At 31.0% G+C, this 27,447-nt stretch overlaps 1 protein-coding gene across 1 annotated transcript; it reads right to left on the bottom strand.

The window, feature by feature from the left end:
• Window positions 1-18,519: 18,519 nt before the first annotated feature.
• On the bottom strand, window positions 18,520-27,211 carry LOC129968210 (uncharacterized). The gene is made up of 2 exons (XM_056082063.1): window positions 22,199-27,211; window positions 18,520-18,657 (listed from the first exon to the last, which is right to left on the bottom strand). Exons 1-2 carry the CDS (start codon window positions 27,209-27,211, stop codon window positions 18,520-18,522), a joined length of 5,151 nt encoding a protein of 1,716 aa, XP_055938038.1.
• Between the last annotated feature and the right edge of the window lie 236 nt (window positions 27,212-27,447).

Genomic DNA, 27,447 nt, shown 5'->3' with positions numbered 1-27,447 from the left:
TGATGATTACTGTACTTTCTCTATACTAGTCTTACAAGAAAGTAAAAATAGTTGTTATTCTTCTGTAATTTCGTCAAAACCTCGAGTTTGTAGTTTTTGATGATTACTGTTCTTTCTCTAGACTAGTCTTACAAGAAAGTAAAAATAGTTGTTATTCTTCTGCAGTTTCGTCAAAACCTCGAGTTTGTAGTTTTTGATGATTACTGTACTTTCTCTATACTAGTCTTACAAGAAAGTAAAAATAGTTGTTATTCTTCTGTAGTTTCGTCAAAACCTCGAGTTTGTAGTTTTTGATGATGACTGTACTTTCTCTATACTAGTCTTACAAGAAAGTAAAAATAGTTGTTATTCTTCTGCTGTTTCGTCAAAACCTCGAGTTTGTAGTTTTTGATGATTACTGTTCTTTCTCTAGACTAGTCTTACAAGAAAGTAAAAATAGTTGTTATTCTTCTGCAGTTTCGTCAAAACCTCGAGTTTGTAGTTTTTGATGATTACTGTACTTTCTCTATACTAGTCTTACAAGAAAGTAAAAATAGTTGTTATTCTTCTGTAGTTTCGTCAAAACCTCGAGTTTGTAGTTTTTGATGATTACTGTACTTTCTCTATACTAGTCTTACAAGAAAGTAAAAATAGTTGTTATTCTTCTGCAGTTTCGTCAAAACCTCGAGTTTGTAGTTTTTGATGATTACTGTACTTTCTCTATACTAGTCTTACAAGAAAGTAAAAATAGTTGTTATTCTTCTGCAGTTTCGTCAAAACCTCGAATTCGTATTTTTTGATGATGACTGTGCTTTCTCTAGACTAGTCTTACAAGAAAGTAAAAATAGTTGTTATTCTTCTGTAGTTTCGTCAAAACCTCGAGTTTGTAGTTTTTGATGATTACTGTACTTTCTCTATACTAGTCTTACAAGAAAGTAAAAATAGTTGTTATTCTTCTGCAGTTTCGTCAAAACCTCGAGTTTGTAGTTTTTGATGATTACTGTACTTTCTCTATACTAGTCTTACAAGAAAGTAAAAATAGTTGTTATTCTTCTGCAGTTTCGTCAAAACCTCGAGTTTGTAGTTTTTGATGATTACTGTACTTTCTCTATACTAGTCTTACAAGAAAGTAAAAATAGTTGTTATTCTTCTGCACACCGCATAGAATATTGTAAACTTTGGGCAAATTGATGAAAACTATGGTTTTTCCGATTTTTATTTCCAGAATTCGCATATAAGTACATTGTGCATGGAAGTATAATAAAGAGAACTAAATTTGCATTTTGGTCCTCTTTTTTGCGACCTATTGAGGTCAAAATTTTACATAGAATTATTTTATTTAACAAGAGCAATACTAAATTTTATTTAATTTCTTCCTTTTTTTTTTTTGCGTAATCCCGTTTACATTATGCAAAAATAGGTATTTACAGATATTCTAACTGTCAACAGATTTTTTTTAATTGATAAGCACCTACACCTTAGATACAAAAATTGTGCATTAAATCTTATCCTTCCAGATCTTTTTTATTATCGTGTTCATGCGCACTTGAAGAGTCAAGAAGACATATATTTTTGTGAATGGATTTTGCTCAAAATTTGATTCAACTTTGATACTTTGCCCACAAATCTAATTTCACCATTATAACCCAAAACGCTCTTAAGTTATCGCTTTCATAGCCAGACAGACACAACAAAAATATTTTTTTCGTTCTCTAGGAAATTCAAAACGAGGAGAGTCGTCAAATATTCAAGTCGAAATTTTTTTGAAGATTAGAATGTCTTCTTTTTGTACTTTTCCATCTACTAGAAAATAACAACGTGTTTCTTCAAAGTAAGTATATGTTTTCCATAAGTAGTTTCAAAATATATGTGCTTATTTTTATTAGCAGAAAATTTCATTGCAATCAGTTAAACATTTAATTTATTAATGCAAATAGGAAAAAAAAATCTTCAATAAGTCACCAACTTCAGGACTATTTCAGTTTCCAATTATAATATTTCAGCACTAAATATACGTTTTCTTTTGATTTTGCTTTCAAAATTACTGAGTGAAGAATTCTAAAATATTACTTTAAAAACTACTATATGGATTAAAATCCCTTTTTCTGAGTACTTTTGCTCTTTTTTGAAAATTGAATTCAAACATAGACATACTTAATTGAAGTAGTTTATATGCGAGATGAAAATGGTCTACGCAGTAAAATACTTCTGTTGAAACTTAGCGTCATGGTATTTCTTTTCCTGAATTGAATTTGTAAAGCAATTTGAATATTTTTATGATATTAAATTTCTTATTCAGAGAAAATTTTTGTCATGGGAGATCCTGCTTGTTTTTAAAAATTCGTTTTTGACCGAAAAATCACAAGTGTTTTGTTTTCTTATTTAAAAAGATTTTCATTTTAGTTTCAAAAGCTATTTTTCTTTTGTTCCTGCGATATTCAAAAGAAAAAAAAGAGTTGAAAGTTTAGTTTAAACAAGATGGTAGACCTGTAATTTTCAGAGTTTTAAAATTTATTTTTAAATATTAAATATTTATTTTTTATTGCATTTAACGCTTCCGAGATATTATTTTTGGATAATTTCCTAAATGGATTTATACATTAATTAGGGCTCTGTGCTAAGTTTAAGTAATATTCTTTCATTGCCATATACTGGTTTTAAATTGATATTGTAATTATTGATAATGAACTCACCGTAAATAATATTTGATGATGTGACTGAAATCTTCTTTGTCGTCTTCAATACAAAAAATTAACACTGGGTCAACTAATATGCAACTGCAATTTAAACGACTGAAGAGATATTTAAATAACTCGAAAATCAATGATCATCTTTGATTTTGCCCTCTTAAGTAGCTCTAATTCAACTAAAAAGCAAATGCATGTTAAACGACTAAAGAAATATTTAAATAACTCGATGATTCTGAATGATATTTATTAACAAATTCAAACTAAAAGCAAAAAAACTGTAAAGTAAAAAATTAATTATGCTAAAAAATTAAAAAGTAAATTTAAAAAATAAGAAATCTTAAGACGAATTTTTAAAATATGATACATAAGAATTCTGTATATCGACAAATAACTGAAATAGCCTTAACAAGTCAGAGTTAGAAGAATATGTATTACTTTTAGCTTTTGAAAATATTGTTCCATTAATGAAATTTTTGCACAATTTTCAATATTAAGTAAAACAACATAAGTAAAAAAATATAGAAATATTTAAATTTTATTTCACAGGTTTACTTCTTAAAATATTTAAAATGTAACGAACCACGAAATAGAAATGATTTTAATAAATATTTTATAAACATTTGAAACTGTTCATTAATTATTTTTATCAAGATTTTTCTATGTTTTGAACTGGAAGAAACTGTAAAACATGACTAAATGAAGGTATCTTAAAATGTTCAGTGTTGTAGTCTCGAAAGTTTAAAATATGCATTCAGAATTTTATTACATTTTATTGAATTGTTTTTGAAATATCAAGTTTTTCTTAAACCATTCATAGTGAAATATTTATTCTTCAGAAAAAGCATTTAAAATATGTGCTTTCTCATTAGCACGTTTAAACATACTATAAAAAACGCTATTTCAAAATAATTCTAAAAGATTTGCCTGAAAAATTAGCAAACTATTATTAATCGTAAAATAAAATTTGATTTTTTTTTTTTTTTTTTTTTTTTTTTTTTTTTTTTTTTTTTTAGAAAAAAGGATTTTTACATCGAATACCTTCACTTATGCTACAAAGAAACAGAAGGTATAAGCTTAATAATAGAGAGAAACTCAAAAAAAGTATTCGTTTTCTCTTCTAAATGTAAACTCTGAAAAAATATGTTATTTTCGGTTTTCTCGAAATAAGATTTTCAACAAATTTTCCATTCCAGAATAAAGTAACTAAAATTCTTTTCGAAATATACGCATTAAATCTGATGAAGTAATGCACTTATTTATTACTTATTTTATTCTTTTAGGGATGAAATAGAATATACGCAATGTAAAGATCGTTTGCAAAGTTACAGAACTTTTGAAATTGAAAGATAGCTCGAAATTCAGAGAAAAAAACTCATTTTGCTTTAAAACTCTAATAATTTGAATTTCATTCTTTTAGTGATGAATTAAAATATATGCAATATAAGGATCTTTTGTAAAATCACCTAACTTTTGAGATGTAAAATGCTCGAAACTCAGAAAAAGAAACAGATTTGCCTTAAAGATCAAATAATTTTATTCTTTTAGTGATGAACTAAAATATATGCAATATAAGGTTTAATTGTAAAATCACCTAACTTTTGAAATGTAACATGCTCGAAACTCAAAAAAAGAAATAGATTTACCTTAAAGATCAAATACTTTTATTCTTTTAGTGATGAACTTAAATATATACAATATAAGGATGTTTTGTAAAATTATATAACTTTTGAAAGTGAAAGGTAGCTCGAAAAAAAACAGATTTTGTCTTAAAACAAAAAATTTGAATGCCATATTAAGTATTGCAAATTTTTTAATTCACCTGCTATGCAATATTTATTTTATTATACATTAGAAAGAATATACTATTTCAACTATTTGTGCTTGGCGAAAAGTAATTAAAAGCAGATTCAGTGTACGCCAAAGATAATTTATTTTACAGTTCTTTTTTGAAAATTTTCAAATTATGGTATTTTTTATGACGATTCTGTTTTACATCGGTAACATTTAAAAAGGTCCATGAAATGTACTTGAAATATCGTCTTTGAAAAAAAGTATCAAAAGTAGTTAGATGCCTTGTGAAATAAAAAATTTCTTTCAAAATAACTAATCTTTGTACATGTTATTTTCAGTAATTTCAAACAAATTTCGAAATATCAAAAAATGTTATAATTATTAAAAAAATAAAATTAAATTAAAAAAAATCAAACAATATAAATTTGTTTATATTGTGAAATTTCAATGAAAATTGATATTTTTCACTTATGCATTGAAACCCTGAAATTAGATTTCTTTTTCCCTATAAAATAATTAAATTTCTATAACAAAGAAACAGATTCAAAATTCTTCAGAGAAACATTTTAAAAAAAACCGCTTTACAACCAACAAAGGTTTACAATTTCAAGTAGAATAAATCGAAAGGTGTTTGAAAATTCCATACAAAGAAACGCAATAGTTAAGGGATCATATACAGAAAATGGCTCAAGATGAATCGTAAAAACTTGCTTATCAAGGCACATTTGCTCCATTCAATATTTTTTAACAGCTTAAGCCTTTTCTTCCGAGTCATTTGTGTGAGAAAATGCTTTTTTTTTCAATATCATAAATCTTGCATCATCTTTTTCCGAAAAAATCGCAGTATTCATGTGAATGATGCTTGTAAAAAGCATGATCGATTAAAGTTTGAAGAAAGAAATCGTGACAACAGTTTGCAAAAACAACGAGCGCAAAATATGATTTTGGTTAGGCAGTGATCAAAGCTGTATAAAATTTGTAATATTTCAGTTTGATATTGTCCCAAAAATCACAATTATTATTTATATTTCTTTTAAACTGAGTAGAAATTTCGATTTTTTTTTTGTGTGTGTGTGTATGTGTGTGTGTGTGTGTGTGTGTGTGTGTGTGTGTGTGTGTGTGTGTGTGTGTGTGTGTGTGTGTGTGTGTGCATTTAATGAGAATGTTTAAATTTCAAAAAAAAAATCTGAAATTAATCAATGTCGAAACCAGATCTTACTTAGATATAATCAATATAACTTAGATACTAGTAGACCATCCTTAAAATATAAACATGTTAACTTATAGTTAGGATATGGTTAATCATAATTTATCTGTGAGTATATATAGGTTCATTTAATTTTCCATAGTTTCTTCATTCTTCTATTTTTATTAGATATTTGAAAAAAAATTGGCATCCATTTGATAAGAACATTTAAATTACAAAATTCTATTCTAAAATTAAAAAATATAGAAACTAAATTATTAACACTAGGTTTACCAAGAAGTCATTTTGAACCCTCTGATAAAACTTTTCGTTAATTTTCTTCATGAAAATTATTGCCGTATTTTATTAGAATATTGTCATTAATTTTTCTTTCATTTACAAGACATATAATCTCAAATATTATCTTTTTCTTTTTTTTAGTTTCAGAGAAATGTATATAGTATACCTACTTTTACCGAAGGGGTCATTTTGACCATTCGAATAAATAATGTTACGAATCTGTGAAGCTGCTTCCCAGCACAGTCGGTTCCATAGGAGGTTCCAGAACTTGGCGACTTGGCGACGAATTTGGCGACTTTGGCGCCAAAATAGATTATACCCGAAGCATCGAGAATTTTTCCGATCCGTCCAGTAGGAACCGAGATACGCCTTGAACGTTCCTGATTGGTTGAGAGGCTTCTAGCCCCGCCTCCTGAGACCTATAAAAGGAGGCAGCCGCAGTTGCCAGAGTTGAGTAGTCGGAAGCGACAGAGAAGAGTAGTCGGGATCGACGGTGAAGAGTGGTCGGAATCAACGGTGGACAGTAGTCGGAATCGACGGTAAAGAACTGGCCTTCCAGAGATAAGCGAAGCAGCGACGGAGTCAAGCTAGTGCGGAACTAAGCTGTGCGCTACTGTCTGCAGTAGACTCTGTTGTGTGCTGTTGTCTGCACGTCTCGGCTGAAGATAATTGTGTGCTGTATATGGTTGTCGTCTTTGTGCTTCCTGTGTGTCTTCGTGTAAATAAACGTCGTTGTTTTTTTTTCTACTGCCGCCTGCTGATTGAGCGTTCTCCACACCATATAACTTCCACTATCCAAACGAACCCGGAAAACTTCGTAACAATATTGTTGAGAATACATATATTTATATTTAAATATGTAACGGCTTGATAGGGGTGCACATAGATATTGGTATAAATATAGAAATAAGCATGTGTTAGTAAAATGTGTGCATATAAGAAGCAAGAAGACGAAACCGAAAATCAGTCAGATAGAAGCTATTATAGGTTGTTAGTAAGAAGACATGTGAGTCAATGTTTTGGTAGAAAAAGATGGTAGAAGAATAGATGGTCTTGAAAACCTAGATTCGAGAATAAACACTTTTTTCACTAAATAAACAAAGAGGAACTGCCTTTTCATCACACCATACTTCAACAAATATATTGAAAAAAAAAGTTTTTTTCTACTTTAACTTCATGATAGGTAAGTCAATTTATATTTTTTCTAATTAAATATCGAAACTAGTTATTTTAATCCCTTTGGTAGGAATAGGTATATGCCAACTCATGGTAAACATAGTATTAAATGTCCTCCCACAGAGTTTAATATAAAACATTGAAAAGGATATGTTTTTGTATTAATGTCAATCGGACAAATAACAGTTCGAGGTACGTTACAAAATGGCACTCGTATAGCTTTAAAACAGGTCGCTAAATTAAATTAAAACAAGTTAGAACTAAATGGTAGTGGAATTACAATTTTCATTTTTTACATTCATAAATTTGTATCGTCTTCCATTCAAAACAAGCGGGAGTGGTCTCTTTGAAACTTTCTCGCATACTCTCTGATAAAGCTGATGTCTGCTTCCTCTTGAATGAAACTGAGGATTTAGGCAAGGCCAGGAATGTTATGAGTGATCAGACTTTTATTTTCAGAGTTCTCATTCGTCAAAGTTATATATTCTGTTATATAGTAAAAAAAATGGTACATGTATTAATTGCATGCCATTGGCGAATAAATATACAGAAGATCGCTCTTTGGCGTGAATCAAATGTTTTTACTAAATTTAACCTAGGATTTTTGGCGATTGACTGCAGGATGTAGTAAATATACAAGTATCAAAGAACCGAATATGCATTTTGAACACTTTTTTTCGATCTATTGAAACGAAAACTTGACAAAAAAAGTACAATTTTAATAAAAATATCACATATAAATTTAATTTTTTAAATTGTTGTGGTTTTGAGTCATCGAATATCCATTCATATAAAACACAAGTCGAGAGTCAATGAACCCCTTGACTGATTTGGTTCCAAATATGACAAATATTTGCATTCCAGATGCTAAAGCTGTGTACTAATTTTTATCCATGTGCCTGGTTCATTTTGTTGGTATCAGGTTTACATTTAGAGAGTCGGGTAGACAGACTTCTTCTGAATCGATTTCGTTAAAAATTGGATATGTGGAGGATTGGTATGAGCGAGGATAGAACCTGGGACCTTGTGGTTTGCAGTCCAGTAACATGACTACGATGCAAAAGCAATTGCCCGTGTAGCTTAGCTGTTAACTGGCTTATAAGCTATTCACTAAAGACTCTCCCTCCAGTGAGTCGGAGGTGAGACGAACGATACGGCTGTTGAGTGGTGATGTATTAGCTTTTGATTCTAATGTACCTGTATCCATTTGAGTAGCGCCAAGCGTTATGGCGAGCGTGTGGTTGCTGATGCTGCTGCTGCGTCAAGTGAGTCTGACGACTTTGGTTGCAGGTAGATGGCGCCACAACAAATGTACGAAGGTTGAAGGTTCATTGTCCGAGGTCACCAATGTTGTGAATTGATATGAGCGAGGATAGAATCCGGGACCTTGTGGTTCGAAGTCCAGTAACATGACCACGATGCTCGTACAGCGTAGCTGTTAACTGACTTATAAGCTATTCACTACAGATAGAAATCTACAAATTTGATATAAAGACTACATAGACAAAAAAAAACATATATCATATTGTTATCTCAAAGTTTTTTTAAATTACCATATTCCCATACAGGGCATACAAAATTCCAAAAATGTTTTTTTTTAATTATATAAGATTCAAAGGCATATTCAGGCATATAAGATTCAAAAATGTTTTATATTATTATTATTCAGGAGGATTTGAAACATGGAGGAAAAATCATCGAACTCACTGGATCGAATTTTTTAACGATCACAATAGTTTTTCTTTATAAATTACGTATACGCAAAGCTAGAAATAATACTAATTTTTTTTTCTTATTTTTAAAGAAAATATAAACTGAAAATATTTTCAAAACATAATATATATATATATATATATATATATATATATATATATATATATATATATATATATATATATATATATATATATATATATATATATATATATATATATATATATATATATATATATATATATATATATATATATATCCCCTCCATATTCGTTCGATTTGAAAATAAAAAGCACAAACATTCATGCTGAACTTTCCAGGGAACAAATTTCATCTCGGGAAAAATCTTACAATCTTCTATTCCAAAAAAAATAAAAAATACAAATATTTTCTTGTGAAGCTAGAAGTCACATCAGACGATTCAGGATTCTGCGGTGATTTAGGGATTTTGGTGAAATTGATCCAGTTAAGCTGGGAGGGGAAAAGGAAGCAGTTCCATTCCCACGGGCAGGACATTATTTATCCTCGTTTCACTAAATAACGGTTTACTTGTCTTTAATCCACTTCACATAGAAAAATATAACAAATATTTATTGCACACATTGTAGTCCAAAAAACACGATGCTTTTGATATTTTCTTTCGATGTGGTTGTATCTGAGAAGAAAAAAAAAAAAGAACAATTCTAAAAATTTAAGAACATTTCGAAGCACCTACTAAGAAGTCTAATTTCGTCTAGTAATGAAAATGAAGTTGGGAGGGAGTGGAGGTTTGTTCTGCGCTCTATAGGCCAAACTATGGGTCTTAGGTTTACCACACTTGACACAAATATTCTTTGAAGGAAGAGAATGTGCATCTCAGACTTTCGTTTTCTTTTGAAATTTAACTAACTAAAAATTAAACGAAATCTTGACTTTTTTTCATCTTTGCTTCCAAAATTATTATAGCCAAAAAATTATTTTTGCACTATTCAGAAAATTATTTTTTAATGTCACCAACTTTTTCACGTATAATATATTTTTTATACTTAGTTCATTTTTAAAAGGTATTTTAATCATATTTTTAAATATTGAATTTTAATATTGATTAAGTTTTGATGTGAGATATTCTTTTAATAAAATTTTTGAAATTCGGATGAACATACAACTGAAGTTTAACTTCAGAACTAAGCACCTAAATTTCACAAGAGTGAATTTTAAAAACTGTTGCTTTCTTCTCTGATATGATTGATTGGATGTACAAAAATATGGGCAGAAAACAAGAGGAATACATAGCACAATAAGCAGAATAGAGTGAGGCTACTAAAATAGTATGAATTATGCCTTTCAATATTTCAAATTTAAAAATATTTTGCTGAAGAAGGTATTAAAACCCAATTACACAAAAAACTTTAATTGAAGTTTTTAGCAATTATTAATCCCAGCGAGCCAAATCATCTTCAACATCGTATAGTCAAGAATAATTCCCATCATTAAGAAATATTTAATATGTTTTTTTTAAAATTATACATTATGTGATAAGGTTACAAAAAAATAAATCTTCGAGTTTTCAGCCCGAAACAACACACATGATAAAATTTTAGGTTTAATTCATCATCTTACTTGATTGCATCAGCTGTTGCAGTCTATGAGCAGCAATTTTTGCATCAAGCGGCTAACGTTGGCCTAAAACTATCATTATGTTAATATAATATCTAATGTTTTGAAAAACATTAAAGTATCGTTGAAAAATAAGTTGGAAAAAAATCAATCTTTATTTTTTTTCTTAATCATAAGAGAATTATTATAACGTTCGTAGGGATTATTCACAACTTTGCTTTTTTATTGCGTGTGGTTCTATAAAAATGAAATATTGTTTAAAAATTTATAATATTTTAATAAAAACGAGTTTTTATAAAAATCGTTTTTATTTAAATTATCATTACCCAAAAATAGCTGAAAAACTGCATCGTCTTTATCAAATGTGCATAACATTTATTAATGCAATACGAAAGTAAATTTTTTGAATAAGTTTTGACCATTCATATCATTTATCTTTCAAATTGTAATGTTTCAGCGGTAAATGCGTTTTTCCTTTTAACTTTGTCTCTTATGACTACTTGGTGAAGAATTATTTTCACATCTAATTGCTTCCAGTGTCATTTCACTCAATTACTTTAACTATTATAAGTACTTAAAGTACTTTCTTAATGCTGCACTTTTCTTTATTTAAATTTTTTATTTAGTATGTGAACATAGGTGCACTTAGGCGTAGATTTTTCTTTCCGCAAGCAATTAAGATCAGTTAATACGTCTGGCCAATTTTTATCTACGCAATAAAACTCTTTTTATTGAGACCTCACTGCATAAAATTCTTTCTTTAAAGCAGTTAGCCTACCTTTTAATGGCACTGCAATCCTTTCTTCGTTGAAATGTCTCGTTTTTTAACTTGAAATAAAGAAAAAAAAAATCTCGGTTTTTAAACAAATCATAAATCGATATTCAATAGTGTAGGCAAGGATGACATTTCAGCAACTCTATACCAAATGCCCGTATCGATTTTAAAAGCATTTCCTTTATTTCTTTATTCTTTCTTCTTTCCTATGAAACTAACCGAGCAGAGAAAAAATATTACAAATTTGAAACGATATGTATCAGTCTATACGAAGAGAAAGGAACTTTGCTGTTACGATCTGTTTACTATAAATTGTGATTTTTTTTTCCGAAAATTAAGAGAATGCATCAACTTGATTTTACTGACTCGTAAAAGTAAATTTTAGTGCTACAATCTCCACATTGACTGTGAAATGTATCGAATATGCTTTTAAGGATAATATAATAAAGTCTCTACTTTGTAAGTAAATCACTTAAATTAAAACTGATGTTCAGTTAATTAAAAATTGTATTACGAAATAAAATTTAATTTGACTAAAAAAATTAATCGATGGTCAGCGATATTTATCATACTTGAATAACACATAAAAAATAATAAAAAGTTCTAAAATTATATTTTAAAATGTGTGCATAATCTATTCTTGTGGTACTATTTTATTAACTGGTTTATGATCTTTCAGAAACTAACTTTTATCTGTTTTAAATGCGAATGTAGCTTTCAAGAGCCTGGCTTTGGCTAAAGGCATATTTTCAATACCAAAATGGGTTTTATTATTTTATTACTCTTTATTTATTATTATTATTATTTGTTTCTACATATTCAAATTTTCTTATTAAAAGTTATTTTAAAAAATGAATAAAAGCGAATACTAATGAAAAGAATATTTTTTTAAACTTTTTCTAGTATTACATTTTTTTTATTTTTTTTTAATTTTTGCTTCATTTTTTTTTTTTTTCATATTTTTTTTCAAATTTTCGAATTATTTCATTTCTTAAATCCTTTAAGTGAGTTCTGTTTGAAGAAAGATTAAATAAAATTCATTTGAATTTATTAAAATTTCTATTCCTTTCTCCCGTCTCAAAAAGGCTATAAACTAAATTTGGAATTGTGAAGCTCAGTTTTTTTTTCTCTCTGGAAATTTTCATTGTTTTCGTACTCAAAATCGGCCATTACATTATTAAAAATCGAATTACAAAAAAAGAAATAATGTCATTAGATAACAATGAATGTTAGAGTGCGACATAATATCTAGTAGTTGTTCTAAATGTTGTATAATAAAATCTAAGTATCAATTTTGCATTTTTTTTTCCTTTCTGTCTCAGATATTTTATTATTATAGTATCTGACTAGGTTAGGAATGATTTTTTTAATATTATAAAGCACTTATATTTTTAATTTTTTGCACAAAAGATATTCAAAAACACCTATATAGCAATGAAACAAAAATATAACAATTAAAAGCCAAAAGGTTTTTGAAAATTAGAAAAAAAAAAACAAAAAAAAATGTTAAAAAGTGATATAAAGCAAAAAAAAACTTCTAATTGAGAAGTTTGTCTATTGATTTGTTCAAAAGATTAGAGATAAATTAAGAAATTTATAATCTAGTTCCTGAAATTGTATTTTTATTCGTTCTTTAAATACTAGGGTTCGACCGATAAATAACATAAAATTTTCAAATTTTCGCCACATGAAGTATTTAAATAACTTTTTTTAAATGAAAAGATTTTATTCTGTAGTTCAGGAATTGAAGAAAAGTTTCAGACATCATTATGCCAAATTTAAACAAAAAATCTGCATTAGATTTTAACTTTTGAGATTTTTAATTTAAGAAGATTTTACTAAAAGTTACAATTAGAGAAACTAGCATTTAAAGATGTGAACAAAATTAAAATTATAATATACATCTATAAAAATGAATGTTGTTTTTCAAATAATTAACGTAGAAACAAAATTCCAGTGATTTTGTAAGAAAGATGATTCAAAAATTTTTTTAAAAAGCAATGTGACATTTTCATCAAAAATCGACTGCTTAATGTATAAATGTACAGAGATTTATAATTAGAAGGTAAGTCAACGTTTAAAATTTAATTAAATAGTACACAAAATCTATTTTGTATGAAAATATTTTTATATATAATATCCTTCGTATACAAAACATTACTTTATATTATATGATCATTCAAATATATACAGTTAATATTTAATATCGTTTTATGTGCAAATAATTTCACTTTTAAATCTGAAAACTAAAAGAAGGCCATCCATGTATTCAAAAATTCTTATCTTTTACATTTCTCAAAGCTAAGATTCAAAACAAAATCAAAAAGTGCGCAGCTTTTATTTGAGAAAGATTCCAATCGCGTTTTCAATTCTTTTCGGAAAACATCAAAGAGCATATGAAATATTTGAATCCATTCCATCACAACATGTTTCAGCAAAAAGTCAAGATCGTCTGAAAAATTTGGAAGATACCATGAGTGAAAATTTTTTGTTGTACTTTTTAAAGTATTTGAAATTTTTCAGCGCCGTACCAAAAATAAGCAGATAAACTTTAGTGTCGGTTAATATGTAAGTATGATATTATAGGTGGCATAATTTTAAAATAAAAATTAAATAAAGTTAAGAATGTTCAAAGATATAAGAATATAAATAAATTCTCCTTTAATATGTATAAATCATCTATTGTTTCCGAGATTATTAATAATTATATTTTATTCTGAAATATCTTTCGTGATTCTATTATTTCACACAACTATATTTGATGAAAATAAATTATGAAATAAATTTATTCAAAACCGGATAGAAATAATTAATCAAATGGCATACCATTTAATAAATATTAAAATAATAACCGCATAGGAATTGAATAGGATTTGACGGTTTTTCAAACCCAGTTTTTAAAAAAAAAATCATTTTTTTAAAGTAAATTTGTCAAATTTGAAAACCGGTTTTTAAATTAAGAAAACCGGTTTAAAGAATTCATATTATTATGTAAAAATTAACTTTAAACTTGTTTATTAACTTAACTAACTTTAACTATTCATTCTATGCAAAGGGCAGCAAACACAATTTAAATAAATGTTTCGAGTGAGTAATCGGAAGATGAAGACGAATACGAATATAACGATTATGAAGGTTCTCTTTATGTTTGTAACGGAGAACATTCTATTCCTATTTTGTCTGATAGTTACAAACAATTAGTTTCACAAATTGGAAAAATTTGTGAGGTTTTTAGAAAATCTTCAGTAAGAAACAACATTCTTCAAAATTATATCAAAAAAATAAAAAAGGAAAGGAATTAAATGTAATTCTTGACTGCAAAACAAAATGGAACAGTATGAAGAACAAGATTTGAAGATTTCTGGCAATAAAAAAATGTCTTGTTTTAGCATTGAATGATATTGGTTCTTCTTATATGTTGAACGAAGCTGAATGTCCTGAACTTTTAAAACTTCATGAAGTCTTAGGACCGATTCGTCTAGCAGCTGAAGGCTTATGGCGATGAGATCCCAATTTATTAACAGGTGAAAGTATATTTGAATTTCTGTTAAATGAACTAAAAAAATTTAAACACTGAAATAATTATATGCTTTAGAGGAACGAATTCAAGAAAAAAGACAAGTAGAATCAGCAACTCTTTTGTAGTATTTATAAAATCCACAAAACATTTCTAGTTCAACGAGGAAATCTAGTGTACTTTCTTTAACTTCAAAAACTAAAAATATTAATTTATCTGGAAAGATATTGTCTAGAATATTTCGAATTTATTGTGTGGAAACCGATTCTGATGAAAAGCAAATCGAAGAAACTACTCATCAGAGTAATGTTTTTTGAAAAAGAAACCATGAAAAAAATCAATTCATAAGTTTCTTGAAAACCCTGAAGAAAAACTTATAAATCCAAAGACACTGAAAGCTAAATTTTCAATATTTGAGGCAACGAATAAAAGAACAAAAAACTTAGATTTGTTGTTTGTTGCCATGAAAACTATAAAACCAAGCTCAGTAGCTAGTGAACGAGTATTTTCAAATTTAGACAATATTGTGTCCAAAATGAGAACAAGATTTAGCCACCGTTCAGTGGATATTTTATATTTCTTTTAAAATCTTATTTTCCTAGGAGAAATTACAATTACTGAAAATAATATAAATATTATTTGGAATTTTTGTTTGAGTTTTCGTTATTTTGTGTAAGTAATATGTATACCTAATCCTTAAATGTTTTTTATATATATATTTTGACTTTGACTTCGATATTGATTTCATTTTTTGTTATTTTTATATAAGTTAAATAAAATATTTTTCCCTAATCTATTTTTTTTTTTCAAAAATTCAAAAACCGGCTAAAACCGGTTTTTATATAAACCCTAGAATTGAATGAATACGGTGAGCTTCTCAAATATCAAAAAATTAAACACGCGAGAAGTGGTCACCCCAAAACTTTCTCTCGTGCTCTCGAATAAATGTGTTATCCCAGAAAATGCCTTGCATTGGAATACCATACGCCAGAGAACGTATAGCAGTGGCGTACATTAGTTAACAAAATATTAACCTTTGGAGTGAATTATCATTTTTACTTAATCTGTCGTATCATCCTTGGCGAGTTATTTGGCGATTAATCCCATGTGGTTGATAGTATCCGAAAATTAAATTTGTCTTTTAGCTACATTTTTCCCAACCGACTGAAATAAAAATTTGGCACAAAATTACACTTTTAATACCAAAACCACATACCAAGTTTGATATATTTTAGCTATTGCGATTTTCAGTTATCGCCTTTACATGTTTCTGAAAGTACAGATCGACAGATGGTCAATCCGTTGGTGCAACTGGCTCAAAATTTGATAGGTTTCTATACTATAGACTCTAAATCTGTGCACCAAATTTTACTCGCTTAGCTTTTTTCGTTTTGTAATTGTCGTCTTATGTTCGAACAGCCGAACAGACAGACTTCCTCTGAGCGGATTTTACTCAAAATTTGACAGAAATCTGCAAAATCTGCGTAAAGACAGTAGACCAAATTTCAACTATCTTCCTCAAAGCGCTTTTGAGTTTTCTTTATCACAGACAGATAGAAATTTTCCAAAAAATGTGTTTATTTAATGCAGGGGGATCTAAAACGTGGAGATTCATCAAAATTTTGAGTTCGAATATTTTGACGATTTCTGTATTTTTACTATACTACGTATACAAGAAAGTAAAAAGGGTATGCATTATCTCCTGTTTTGTATATCAAGAATAACTTATTTCTTTGTATTTTAGAAATCACTTTGATGCTATTTGCAAAAGACACAATTTTGAGACTCGAATTGCAGAAAACTATTATGAGATATTCTGGTATGTTTAAGATAATGCTTTATTCTAAATATACCATAAAGATGTTTTATTTTCAGATCTATGCACTAATAATAGTGAATGGAATAATTGATTGTTAAGGTATTCAATGTACCGGGCGTTGCATAAATTCGTGCAAATTTCAAAAAATCATAATAAAAAAAGTAATGCTCGAAAAAAACTGCGGTTTGCGGGAATATATTCAGAGAGCCTTTGAATTTTGTTATTTCCATTAAAAAAATGTATTTAGAAAATGACCGATAGATGGCGCTCACACGTCATACCGAGACAGTTAATGCAAATCAGGAAAACAGAGCATAGTAACATAATAGTACATTTTATTTTAAAGCAAAAAATGCTCAACATGACCGCCAGCACAAGGTATGCAGCAAGTGAGGCTTGTAAGATGTCGGCATCGATGCCACCAACGACCAATTGAATGACATCTTTCAGTTCCATCAAAGTGGCAAGAGAGCTCCGGTAGACACGAGAATTTAGGTATCCTCACAATCAAAAGTCCGCTGGTGCAAGATCTGGCGATCATGAGGGTCATTCATTTTTACATCCTCGGCTTATCACTCTGTACTCATTGAATGCGTCTAGGAGGAACGTCTTAACGGAACTAGCAACGTGGGACTGTGCACCATCTTGCATGAAGGTAACGGAATATAATGCCTAAGATAGCGTTCTGCAGTGACATAACAGGTTTTCCAACCGGATACAGGACAACGCTTTTCAAAAAAGAAAGGGCCTAGAATGAAGGACGCAGACAAACCGCACGAAACAGTCACATGCGGAGAATGTAGTGTCGCACGAGGGTTTGATGTCGTCCAGATACGACTGTTTTGCGTATTGACGTCACCATGCAATAAAAAGTGGGATTCATCTCTTCACATGATGTTCAGTAACCATTGTGGGTCACGTTCCATTTGTGCGAGCACCCATGTTGCAGAGGCTTGTCTTTTATCTCAATCTGCTGGCAACAACTGGTGAAATGCCTCTGTCTTGTACGGATGCAGTTTCAAGATTTCGTGCAGAATGCGTCGGATCGACCTTTCCGAAATTCCTGTTATTTTACCTGCTTCATGTGCACTGCAACTCTCCGTTGAAGTCTCGGCTGCCACATTTCTCATGACCCTTTGGATAACAGGGACGTGGTCTGCCACTTTGTGGACGATCCTCTAATCTTCCCGTTTCCTCAAAACGGCGAACTGAATTCAATATCCCTTCAATGAAATTGAGTGTGTGTGTTTTTTTTTTTCGCCTTTAATTCCTTTCACCGTCCCTAACTGTCGCAATGCTTTTGTCACGGATTCACCCTTCTTATAAAACAGTTTAACCACTAATGCTCTATCCAGTAGCGATAGTATGCTACTGGCGTCGAATGACAGATCCATTTCTAGTCTTGTGTTTTATAGCTATGCTGATTTGCATAAACCTTGTCGGTATGACGTGTGAGCGTCATCTATCGGTCATTCTTAGATACATTTTTTAATGGAAATAACAAAATCCAAAGGCTCTCTGAACATATCCCCGCAAATCGCAATTTTTTTCGAGCATTACTTTTTTTATTATGATATTTTGAAATTTGCACGAATTTATGCCGCACCCAGTATATTACAAATAACAAGCGATGATATATTTTAGTAGACATTGCATCTTATTCATGAAAATATCACAAGTCCAAAACCAAGTGCCCTGTTTTAATTTCCATAGATAGGTAAATAAAAGAATAAAGGAAAAAAGACCAAGTACAATCCTTTAAAAAAAATGAAACATTGGACATTTTTTGGACAAGAGAGGAGGACACTGTTTTTAATGTAAAGAAGTTCCAAAAATTAAATGCCCCATATGTAAGGTGAAATGCTTAATGCCGCAAATACAAAAAAATGTAATGAATTTTATACTTAGGCTCTCCCCTAAAGTCCTGCATTGCTGCTTCATCGCGGCGGGGGAGTGTTTCTGGGCGGACTGGGCGTATTACGCCGGGAGAGTATTCGCCTGGTAGGTCACCCAAGGCATGAAGGCCATTCCTTTATGCTCAACTAAATGCAATGCAGGCTTGAGAAAAAGTCCGACTTCAGCCTTTGGTGCCTCTAGGTCCTTGACCTCTTGAAGCTGCATTTTAAGCCCTTTTATCATGACTCGTCGATTAGGAGACAATGAGCACACTGTCAGGCTGTGCTACATTGTTTGGAGGAGTTCGGGCTCATGGACCTGGTTTGATATTACTGTCGACCAGGTGGGATAAGCCACAACTACAACACTTGAGCTTTTATGTACAGCAGTGCAAAAATGTGGGTCATTATTACTTTAAAATTACAAAGTGAATCCATTATTACTTTAAAATTACAAAGTGAATCCATTATTACTTTAAAATTACAAAGTGAATCCATTATTACTTTAAAATTACAAAGTGAATCCATTATTACTTTAAAATTACAAAGTGAATCCATTATTACTTTAAAATACAAAGTGAATCCATTATTATAAAATTGTTAAAACTAGTAAACCTTTTTTATTAATTTCTATATTTAGGTTTGCAATATTGATTTTCTGTTGCGTATTGAGAAAAAAATGCGAGCCATAGATGATTAAATTTATATTCAATTACATTCCATATCAAGTTAAAGCTATACTTGGTTTTTAATTAAAGAAGTTTGAATACACGACACTTGAAAATCAAATAAAAGCAGAAAAATTGAATTACACTGAAAAAATGGCATACGAAAAATTTTAAGACCACCAAATGTGCGAGTTCTCTTTATACTATTTAAGTGAAATCTAAGATTATTTTAAATCTGGAAGTTCAGATTTAATCTCGAAAAAAAAATGTGTAAATTATAGCAATAGAGTCGAAATTCTCGATAATCTGCTCCTTTTGTTTACTGATTTAATAAATAGTGTATTTGCAGTTCATTTTAACGGAAAATGCATGCTTAGTACATTAGCTACATAATTCATGATAATTTCACTAAAATATTTTATTTGTTTTCACTGTTACAATCACTATTACAATTGAATTACACTGAAAATATGGCATATGAAAAATTTTAAGACCATCAGATGTGCGAGTTCTCTTTATACTATTTAAGTGAAATCTAAGATTATTTTAAATCTGGAAGTTCAGATTTAATCTCGAAAAAAAAATGTGTAAATTATAGCAATAGAGTCGAAATTCTCGATAATCTGCTCCTTTTGTTTACTGATTTAATAAATAGTGTATTTGCAGTTCATTTTAACGGAAAATGCATGCTTAGTACATTAGCTACATAATTCATGATAATTTCACTAAAATATTTTATTGGTTTTCACTGTTACAATCACTATTACAATTGAATTACACTGAAAATATGGCATATGAAAAATTTTAAGACCATCAAATGTGCGAGTTCTCTTTATACTATTTAAGTGAAATCTAAGATTATTTTAAATCTGGAAGTTCAGATTTAATCTCGAAAAAAAATGTATAAATTATAGCAATAGAGTCGAAATTCTCGATAATCTGCTCCTTTTGTTTACTGATTTAATAAATAGTGTATTTGCAGTTCATTTTAACGGAAAATGCATGCTTAGTACATTAGCTACATAATTCATGATAATTTCACTAAAATATTTTATTTGTTTTCACTGTTACAATCAATTGGAACAATTTGATTTCTGACAAAATTTATGATATAAATAAATTTTCATGATCTATGATTGAAAATAATTATTTTCATATAAAAAAGAAGTTTTACGCAAATGTAAGTGGGAGACGAATCATTTTTCAAATTTTCTTAATATTTTAAAAGTGATTTCGGTACCACCGGAGTTTAATCCCCTGTTTGGCGAAATTTTCAAAAATCGCCAACAACGGTCTTGCACCGTGTTTTGCGAAATGTTCAAAAGCGAGGAACAGATGTCCAATCATAGCGCAAAATAAAGGCGAAAGATAATAGGTTTGCCAATCTAGAGAAAACGGTGGTTGGCAGCTTTGGCGTGTTATCGCAACTTGGCGAAGAAGAGAGTTAAACTCCGGTTCACCCGTGATTTCTTCATAAAAGTTTTTACTAATTTCATTTCTTTCAAAAAATTTCTTTCCTGACATAAACGCATGTATTTGCTATTTTCTTTTTACTGTCAATAAAGAAGAGATTTGTATGAAAAATGAAAAACGTCGACCTAAATTTCCAGCATTCTTCAGAACCTTTCATATTTCTCCATATTTGTCTGCTTGTAGTGTAGTTGTAGAACGCGGTGTTAGATCATTTATATATTACGTCCAAGTAAAATCTCATATCCTTGAAGCCAACATTCAATCAGAGGAAAAATATCAAAATTATAAAAATAAACGTCTAATAGAAGGCTTAATAGAGATCTAAAGCAGTATTAACCATCGCTAGATAGGCGATCCTATGATTTGCCTATGAAAATTGATGTTCATAGCTTCAAAATCAATTACTCTACAAAAATTATGTTTGCGTTGCCTTAAAATTCAGAAAAAGTACTATTTCAATTTCATTTCCATAGACGGTTAATATAAGTTTCATTTCTATTTTTAATTTAATCTGATGCAAATCTGTAATAATGATTTAAAGCTATGATAAAATTCAAACTCAACTATCAAAACATCTAATCGAGTACTTTTGCTAATGTTAAAATTAGAATATTGCTATAAAAAAGTGCTTTTTTTCGACATCAACTCGGAAACAGGATTTTAACTTCCATCTTTATTTCGTCGTATATAACACTGTAAAATTTTCCGCACTAATCTGTAAATAAATGATTACATTAAATTCATGTTTTTAACCTTAAGAAATAATAAAATAAAAATTTAAAAAAAAATGTATTCTATATTAAAGGGTTAAATATCCTAAAAAGTCAATAATCTGGGCAGAAAATCTGATTACCAAAACTGGCTAGTTAACAAAATACATAAATCTTCGAACTCACAATGCTCACTTATCTTTTTCATTACCCGAGATCTGAAATCCGCACCCACGGTGACGAAAGAATGTGACTTTCCGATCCGAATTCTGTTTCATGCTGCATTTTCATTTCAGGAGTACTTGGATCTAGGAATGCAAATCCTGAGTGTTGAGATTTGCAGAAACAAACTGTTTCCCTTTCTCCTAATAAAGCTTTTAAAAGTAAAAATAATCAGACATCTAAATTGAGAGCAACTTCGTTCAATCCATTTATTTTGACTCTGATTTTTACATGTTGCCACTTTCAAAAAGTGATAGTACTACAAGAAAGTAAGACAGTGTTTCGTTCCTGGTTTTACCAGTTCAGTCTCTTTTAACAATCCTCCCACCTTTTGATTAATGACACATAAATTAATCAAAACACTAATGAAACAATTATGAAACTAAATAAAGTTAAAAATTCAATGCTTAGTATAAAAACTTTAAAGTTACTTAATTAGAGTTCAAGTAATAAATCTGGATGGGAGTTTAATTTGTCTTCCAGATCTAGTCACGATAGTTCTAAACTTCTGGGACAACTCTGGAACAGAATTGTTCATCGGTGATTCTGAAATTATATTTTCCTTTTGAAGTGTTTCAGTTTCATTTTTCTCATCTGACTCCATAGATGAAGGTATTTCGAGGGGGAATATTTTCTTTATTGGTCGAACTAATTCTCCGGAAGCGGTTTTGACTCGAACAACACGAACATTGCCGTCTTTTCCTGGATATATCTCAGTCACTTTGGCTAGAGGCCATAGCACTTTGCGCTTGTTGTCACACTCGACGAGAACTATATCCCCAATTTTTATCTGTCTAGAAATTAACATTGTTGATGGACGTTGAACCAATAAGCTGAGATATTCCAACCTAAATCTTCTTCTCAGAAGTTCTCGCACATTTTGAAGATGTCTAAGTCTCTTGTTGAAATCAATTTGATCTAGGTGATCCAAATCAGGTACACCAAACTCTGGAATTTCACCTAAAAACAAGGACGGTGTCAAAGGAATGAGATCGTCCGAGTCCTCTGTCACATATGTAAGGGGGCTGGAATTCACAGTTGATTCGCAGTCGCACAATACACTCATTAACTCTTCGTAGTTTAAAGACGCTTGGCCCAAGGTACGATTTAAAAGTTTCTTAATCATTTGCACAAGTCGTTCCCAAAAACCGCCCCACCATGGTGTTGCTGGTGGACTAAACTTCCAGTCTATCTTAAGTATGGCAGCTTCCTTTCCAACAATATTCCAATCAATTGACTCAAAGAGATTGTTGGATCCGACAAAATTACTACCATTGTCGCTGTAAATTATCGATGGCCGCCCTCTACGCGCAATAAATCTTCTAAATCCAAGTAAAAATCCCTGAGTAGAGAGGGTCAAAATCAGTTCCAAATGAACCGCTCTGAAAACAGCACAGGTGAAAAGTATGATCCAGGCTTTACTCTTGTTCTTCAAAACTAGTGGGCCGGCTAAATCTACTCCCACAATTTCGAAAATCTTAGCATCTCTAACTCTATTTTCGGGCAGAGTAGTTGGCACCGTCTGCAGTCCTTTAGATTCATGCCTTCTGCATCTAACACATCGAGATAAAGCTCCTCGGATAGTTGATCTGCTTTTGATAATCCAAAAGTTTTCTCGAAGTTTGGAGATTAATATATGTATCCCAGCATGAGACAAAGCTAGATGTTTATGAAGTATCAACTTCTCCACAACTGCATGCTTCTTCGGAAGCAACATGGGGAAAATAAAATTGTGATGGTCCTTTCTTTCAGTTAATCTGGTCTCAACACGTAAAATGTCTTCCTTATCTTTGAACACACTAAGTGACTTCAATTTCTTTATGTCTTCTGAAGAAAATGAATCATGTTGAATAATCTTTACGATAGATTTCTCTGCCATTTTTAGCTCATTGACCTTTAACTCGCCGTCTTCTCTTTCTACTTTTGTCTTCTGGCAATTTCCTATAAATCTGTGTATCCAACCCATCATTCTTAGTATTTTCGTGTATTTTGAAAAGTAGTTGAAGACTCGTGAAGAAAAATCATCAACATGGTTTAATGACGTCATTACTTCTCTACGTTTTTCTTTGTTAGCCTCCAATTTGTCATCGATTGGCGCAGAACGAGGCCATTCTTCTTCCGACAATGCCAGCCAATGTGGTCCCTCCCACCATCTGGATTCAATAAGTTTCTTCATTGAGCATCCTCTTGATGGCATGTCGGCAGGATTTTCTATACCAGGTATATGGTGCCAATTTCTAAAGTCTGTCAGGTTCCTAATTTCTGAAACTCTATTATTCACAAACGTTCCCCAAGCTTCTACATTCTTTATCCAGAAGAGTGCTGTTGAAGAGTCGGTCCAGTAATACTCTTTTGAAATTACAATCTTGAGGTTCTTCTTAATGAATGAAGCCAATCTTGCTCCAATAAGACAAGCAAGCAATTCAAGTCTTGGTATAGTTGTTTTCTTCAACGGAGCTACTCTGGCTTTAGCTTGCAATAATGTCACTTTGACTTCATCTGATTTTTGGCTTCTTAAAAATACTACACTCGCATAAGATCCTTGTGAAGCATCGGAAAATGTGTGGAGGCTAAAAGACTGGCCATCGGTCTGAGTAACTTGCCTAGGAATCTTTACTGATGCTAACAAGGGCAATTCCTTAACCCATTTCAAGAATTTTCTTTTGATTTCCTCAGGCAGCTCTGCATCCCAGCTTAATTTAGTTTCCCAACTATTTTGCAAGTATATTTTTGGTCGAAGCGTGAAAGGGCAGCTAAAACCGATTGGGTCGAAGATTCTCTGTGCAATTGATAACACGTTTCGTCTTGTCACTATGATGTCATCTAAGTCGATATTAGGTATGTCACAAAACAGTGAATCTTCAAACTTATCCCACATAAGACTAAGAACTTTTAGTGGTTCACTTATTATCGATTTCACATTGCTCTTCTCTGTCTGCTCCCACCCTCTCAAGTCGAAGTTACCACTTGCCATCAATCGAGTTGACTTTGTAATAAAATCTTCTGCTTCTTCATTCGAATTGACTGAGGTGACACAGTTATCAACATAAAATGAAGATTTCAATTTTGAAGCTGTGTCTTTTAGAGAAATATCACACTGATCCAAATGAGAATTAATCACTGCACCTAATAAAAATGGGCTGCATTTTAATCCAAAAACTACTCTGCATTGTCGAAATTCTCTTATTTCCTTTTGTTCAGAGTCTTTCCACCACAGGAATCTCAGAAAATCACGATCATTTATTTGAATAGATATCTGAAGAAAAGCTTTTTTGATATCTGAAATAACTCCTATTTTTTCTCGTCTGAAATCAAGAAGCAATCTTGGTATTAATTCAATTAAGTTTTCACCTTTTGCGAGACAGTCGTTAAGGGAAAGAAACTCCTTCTGCTTACACGAAGCGTCAAAAACTGGTCTTATGGATGTTGTAGAGTTCTCTTTGAATATCGGCCTGTGTGGAAGGTAATGGCTGTGCACACTTTTCTCCTCTTCTGGTACTTCTTCGATTATTCCAGATTTAACCCATTCTTCGAACACTGCATTGTAAGCTTCTGTTTTATCTTTCAACATGAGTTTCTTTGTCGTGGAAATTAGTCTTTTTTTCGCTACTTCTCTGTTACTGGGTAATTTGTCTTTCTCATTGATCCAAGGTAAAGAGATTTCATATCTATCCTCTGATCTTTTTAGGGTCTTGTGAAAATGATCCCATACTGCTTCTTGTAATTCGATATCACTTCTATTTTCTTTGGAATCTGTAATTCCCAATGCCTCTAGTTTCCACAAGTTTTCTATGTCGCTACTGTGAACCAACATGGACGTTATCAGGGAGGACATAGACACATTACTTTCTGAAGTGTAATAATTTATTCTACCCATAACTGTCCATCCGAGCAAAGATTCAACAGCAACCAATCCGTTTTCTAATTTGTGAACTTTTCCCGTTAACAATGCACCTGCGACGTCTGCTCCAATAAGGATTTCTATTTTCAAATCTTTTCTTCCAACATCAGAGACAGTGATACCTTTTTGTTTCATTTCTTCTATCCATGGTCCCGGCTGCAAACTGGTCACTGGTCCACAAATCTTTAATTGTTCCAAAAGATTTAATCTTCTAGAATAATTGCCATATAGGCTACTAAGAGACACTTCATAACGTTTGTGGGTTTCTCTCTTTGTTGTGGCTCCTCCAAAAAGAGCATGAATCAAAGTTTCTGTTCCATTTGAATGGCACCCAATTTCTTCAGCCGTTCCTTTTAATATGTATGAACGCTGTGATCCAGTGTCAATGAGTGCCCTTACCGTTTTCTGCCTTTTATTAGATTCGATATTCACTAATAAAGTTTGAAGATACACTTCATCTGGATAATTAAAACTGGTACTTGCTAAAGATACCTTTTGTGCATCCTCCTCCTTAATTCTATCATCATCTTTCTTTTTACATGTTTGTAAGTCAGGACACATTACAGCCCAATGTCTTCTTAAGCATATCAAGCATCGAACAGTTGACCTACATTGCTTGGCCCTATGTCCAATTTTTAGGCAGATGAAACATCCATTCCTCTTCTTAATTTCATCATTCCTTTGAGTTAAAGTCATTTTTTGAGCCACAAAACAATTTTGGCTTTCATGCTGTTTCTCACAAAAAATGCAAGAGTTCTTTTCCCCAAGGTTAAAAGTTTTCTTATGGCCCGAGAATAATTCATTCGCAGTAGGCACGGAATCTTCATTTTGGAACCTTTTATCCTTTCTAACTTCGTTTCGTGCACCAAAATCAAATTTAAACCCAGCTTTTGCCAGAGAAATTCTCTGCTCTCCCTCAACTTCATTTCTCAAAAATAACAATAATTGTTTTAATTTTTCGGAATAAGTATTTTCTTCTGTGATTATTGATGCATGATTTCTCAGCCAAACTCTTAATAACTCCTCAGGAATACACGATTCAACGAGTGGAAATAACATGGCAGAGTATTTGTCGCTTGTCATTCCAATTAATTCCAACGAACGCAAATAGGATTCTAATTTGTCGTACAGCTCGGACACACTGCACCTTTTTCTTTGCTCAATTACAATTTTAATAATTAGACTTAACAATTCTCGTATATAAAATTCCACTAAAAGTTCTTCCCGTCCGAATCTATTTTTTAGGCTTTCTATGACTTTGAGATAATTTTCCGCGGTTGCCGGGAAGCTATTGACAATCTCACGTGGTCTAGTACCAGGTATAGTAGCTTGGATTAAATAGTGGAATTTGTCTTCATTTTGAATTTCTTTATCATCGTGAATTCGTTGGAATTGTCCCCAAAATGGCAACCAATCTTTAATGTCCCCACCGAATTGTTTTAATACTATTTCAGGCAGCTTGAGTTTTCGTTTGTTTAAGTTTGGAGACACACTGGCGACGGATTGCGCAATTTGGCGGGAAAAGAACATTTCAACTTTAACTTTAATCAAATCTAATTTTTCCTTGTATTCTTCGACGTTTTCCCATTCACTGTTAAACTGCTCTTCAGAAGAATATTCTGAATCTAAAATTTGAATATCATAAGAGCGAAGTTCGTCCGATAAACGTTCTAAAGTTGTCAATTTTGATCTTATAAATTCTTCGTCTGGGTTTTCTTTTTCTATTTCAAGTTTAATTCCGTTACATATTCTCGTAAAAGATGCTCTAATAGGTTTTCGTCTCTGAATTAGAGCTTCCATTTCCATAAATTTAAAACAAAACACAAAAGCAGAAGTAATAGATCGTCTGACCTTGAACGCTCAAAGCATCCGTTACTAAAAGATAAATAAACTTTCTGACCTGTATCTCTCTTGCTTATTTTCATAAATCACGTACCGAGGTCACCAAATGTTGAGATTTGCAGAAACAAACTGTTTCCCTTTCTCCTAATAAAGCTTTTAAAAGTAAAAATAATCAGACATCTAAATTGAGAGCA

The sequence above is a fragment of the Argiope bruennichi genome, chromosome 5 (assembly GCF_947563725.1).
Source record: "Argiope bruennichi chromosome 5, qqArgBrue1.1, whole genome shotgun sequence".
In the NCBI taxonomy this organism is placed as follows: domain Eukaryota; kingdom Metazoa; phylum Arthropoda; class Arachnida; order Araneae; family Araneidae; genus Argiope; species Argiope bruennichi.
The sequence above is the reverse complement of the archived record's forward strand: the minus strand, read 5'-3'. Positions and strand labels throughout refer to the sequence as shown.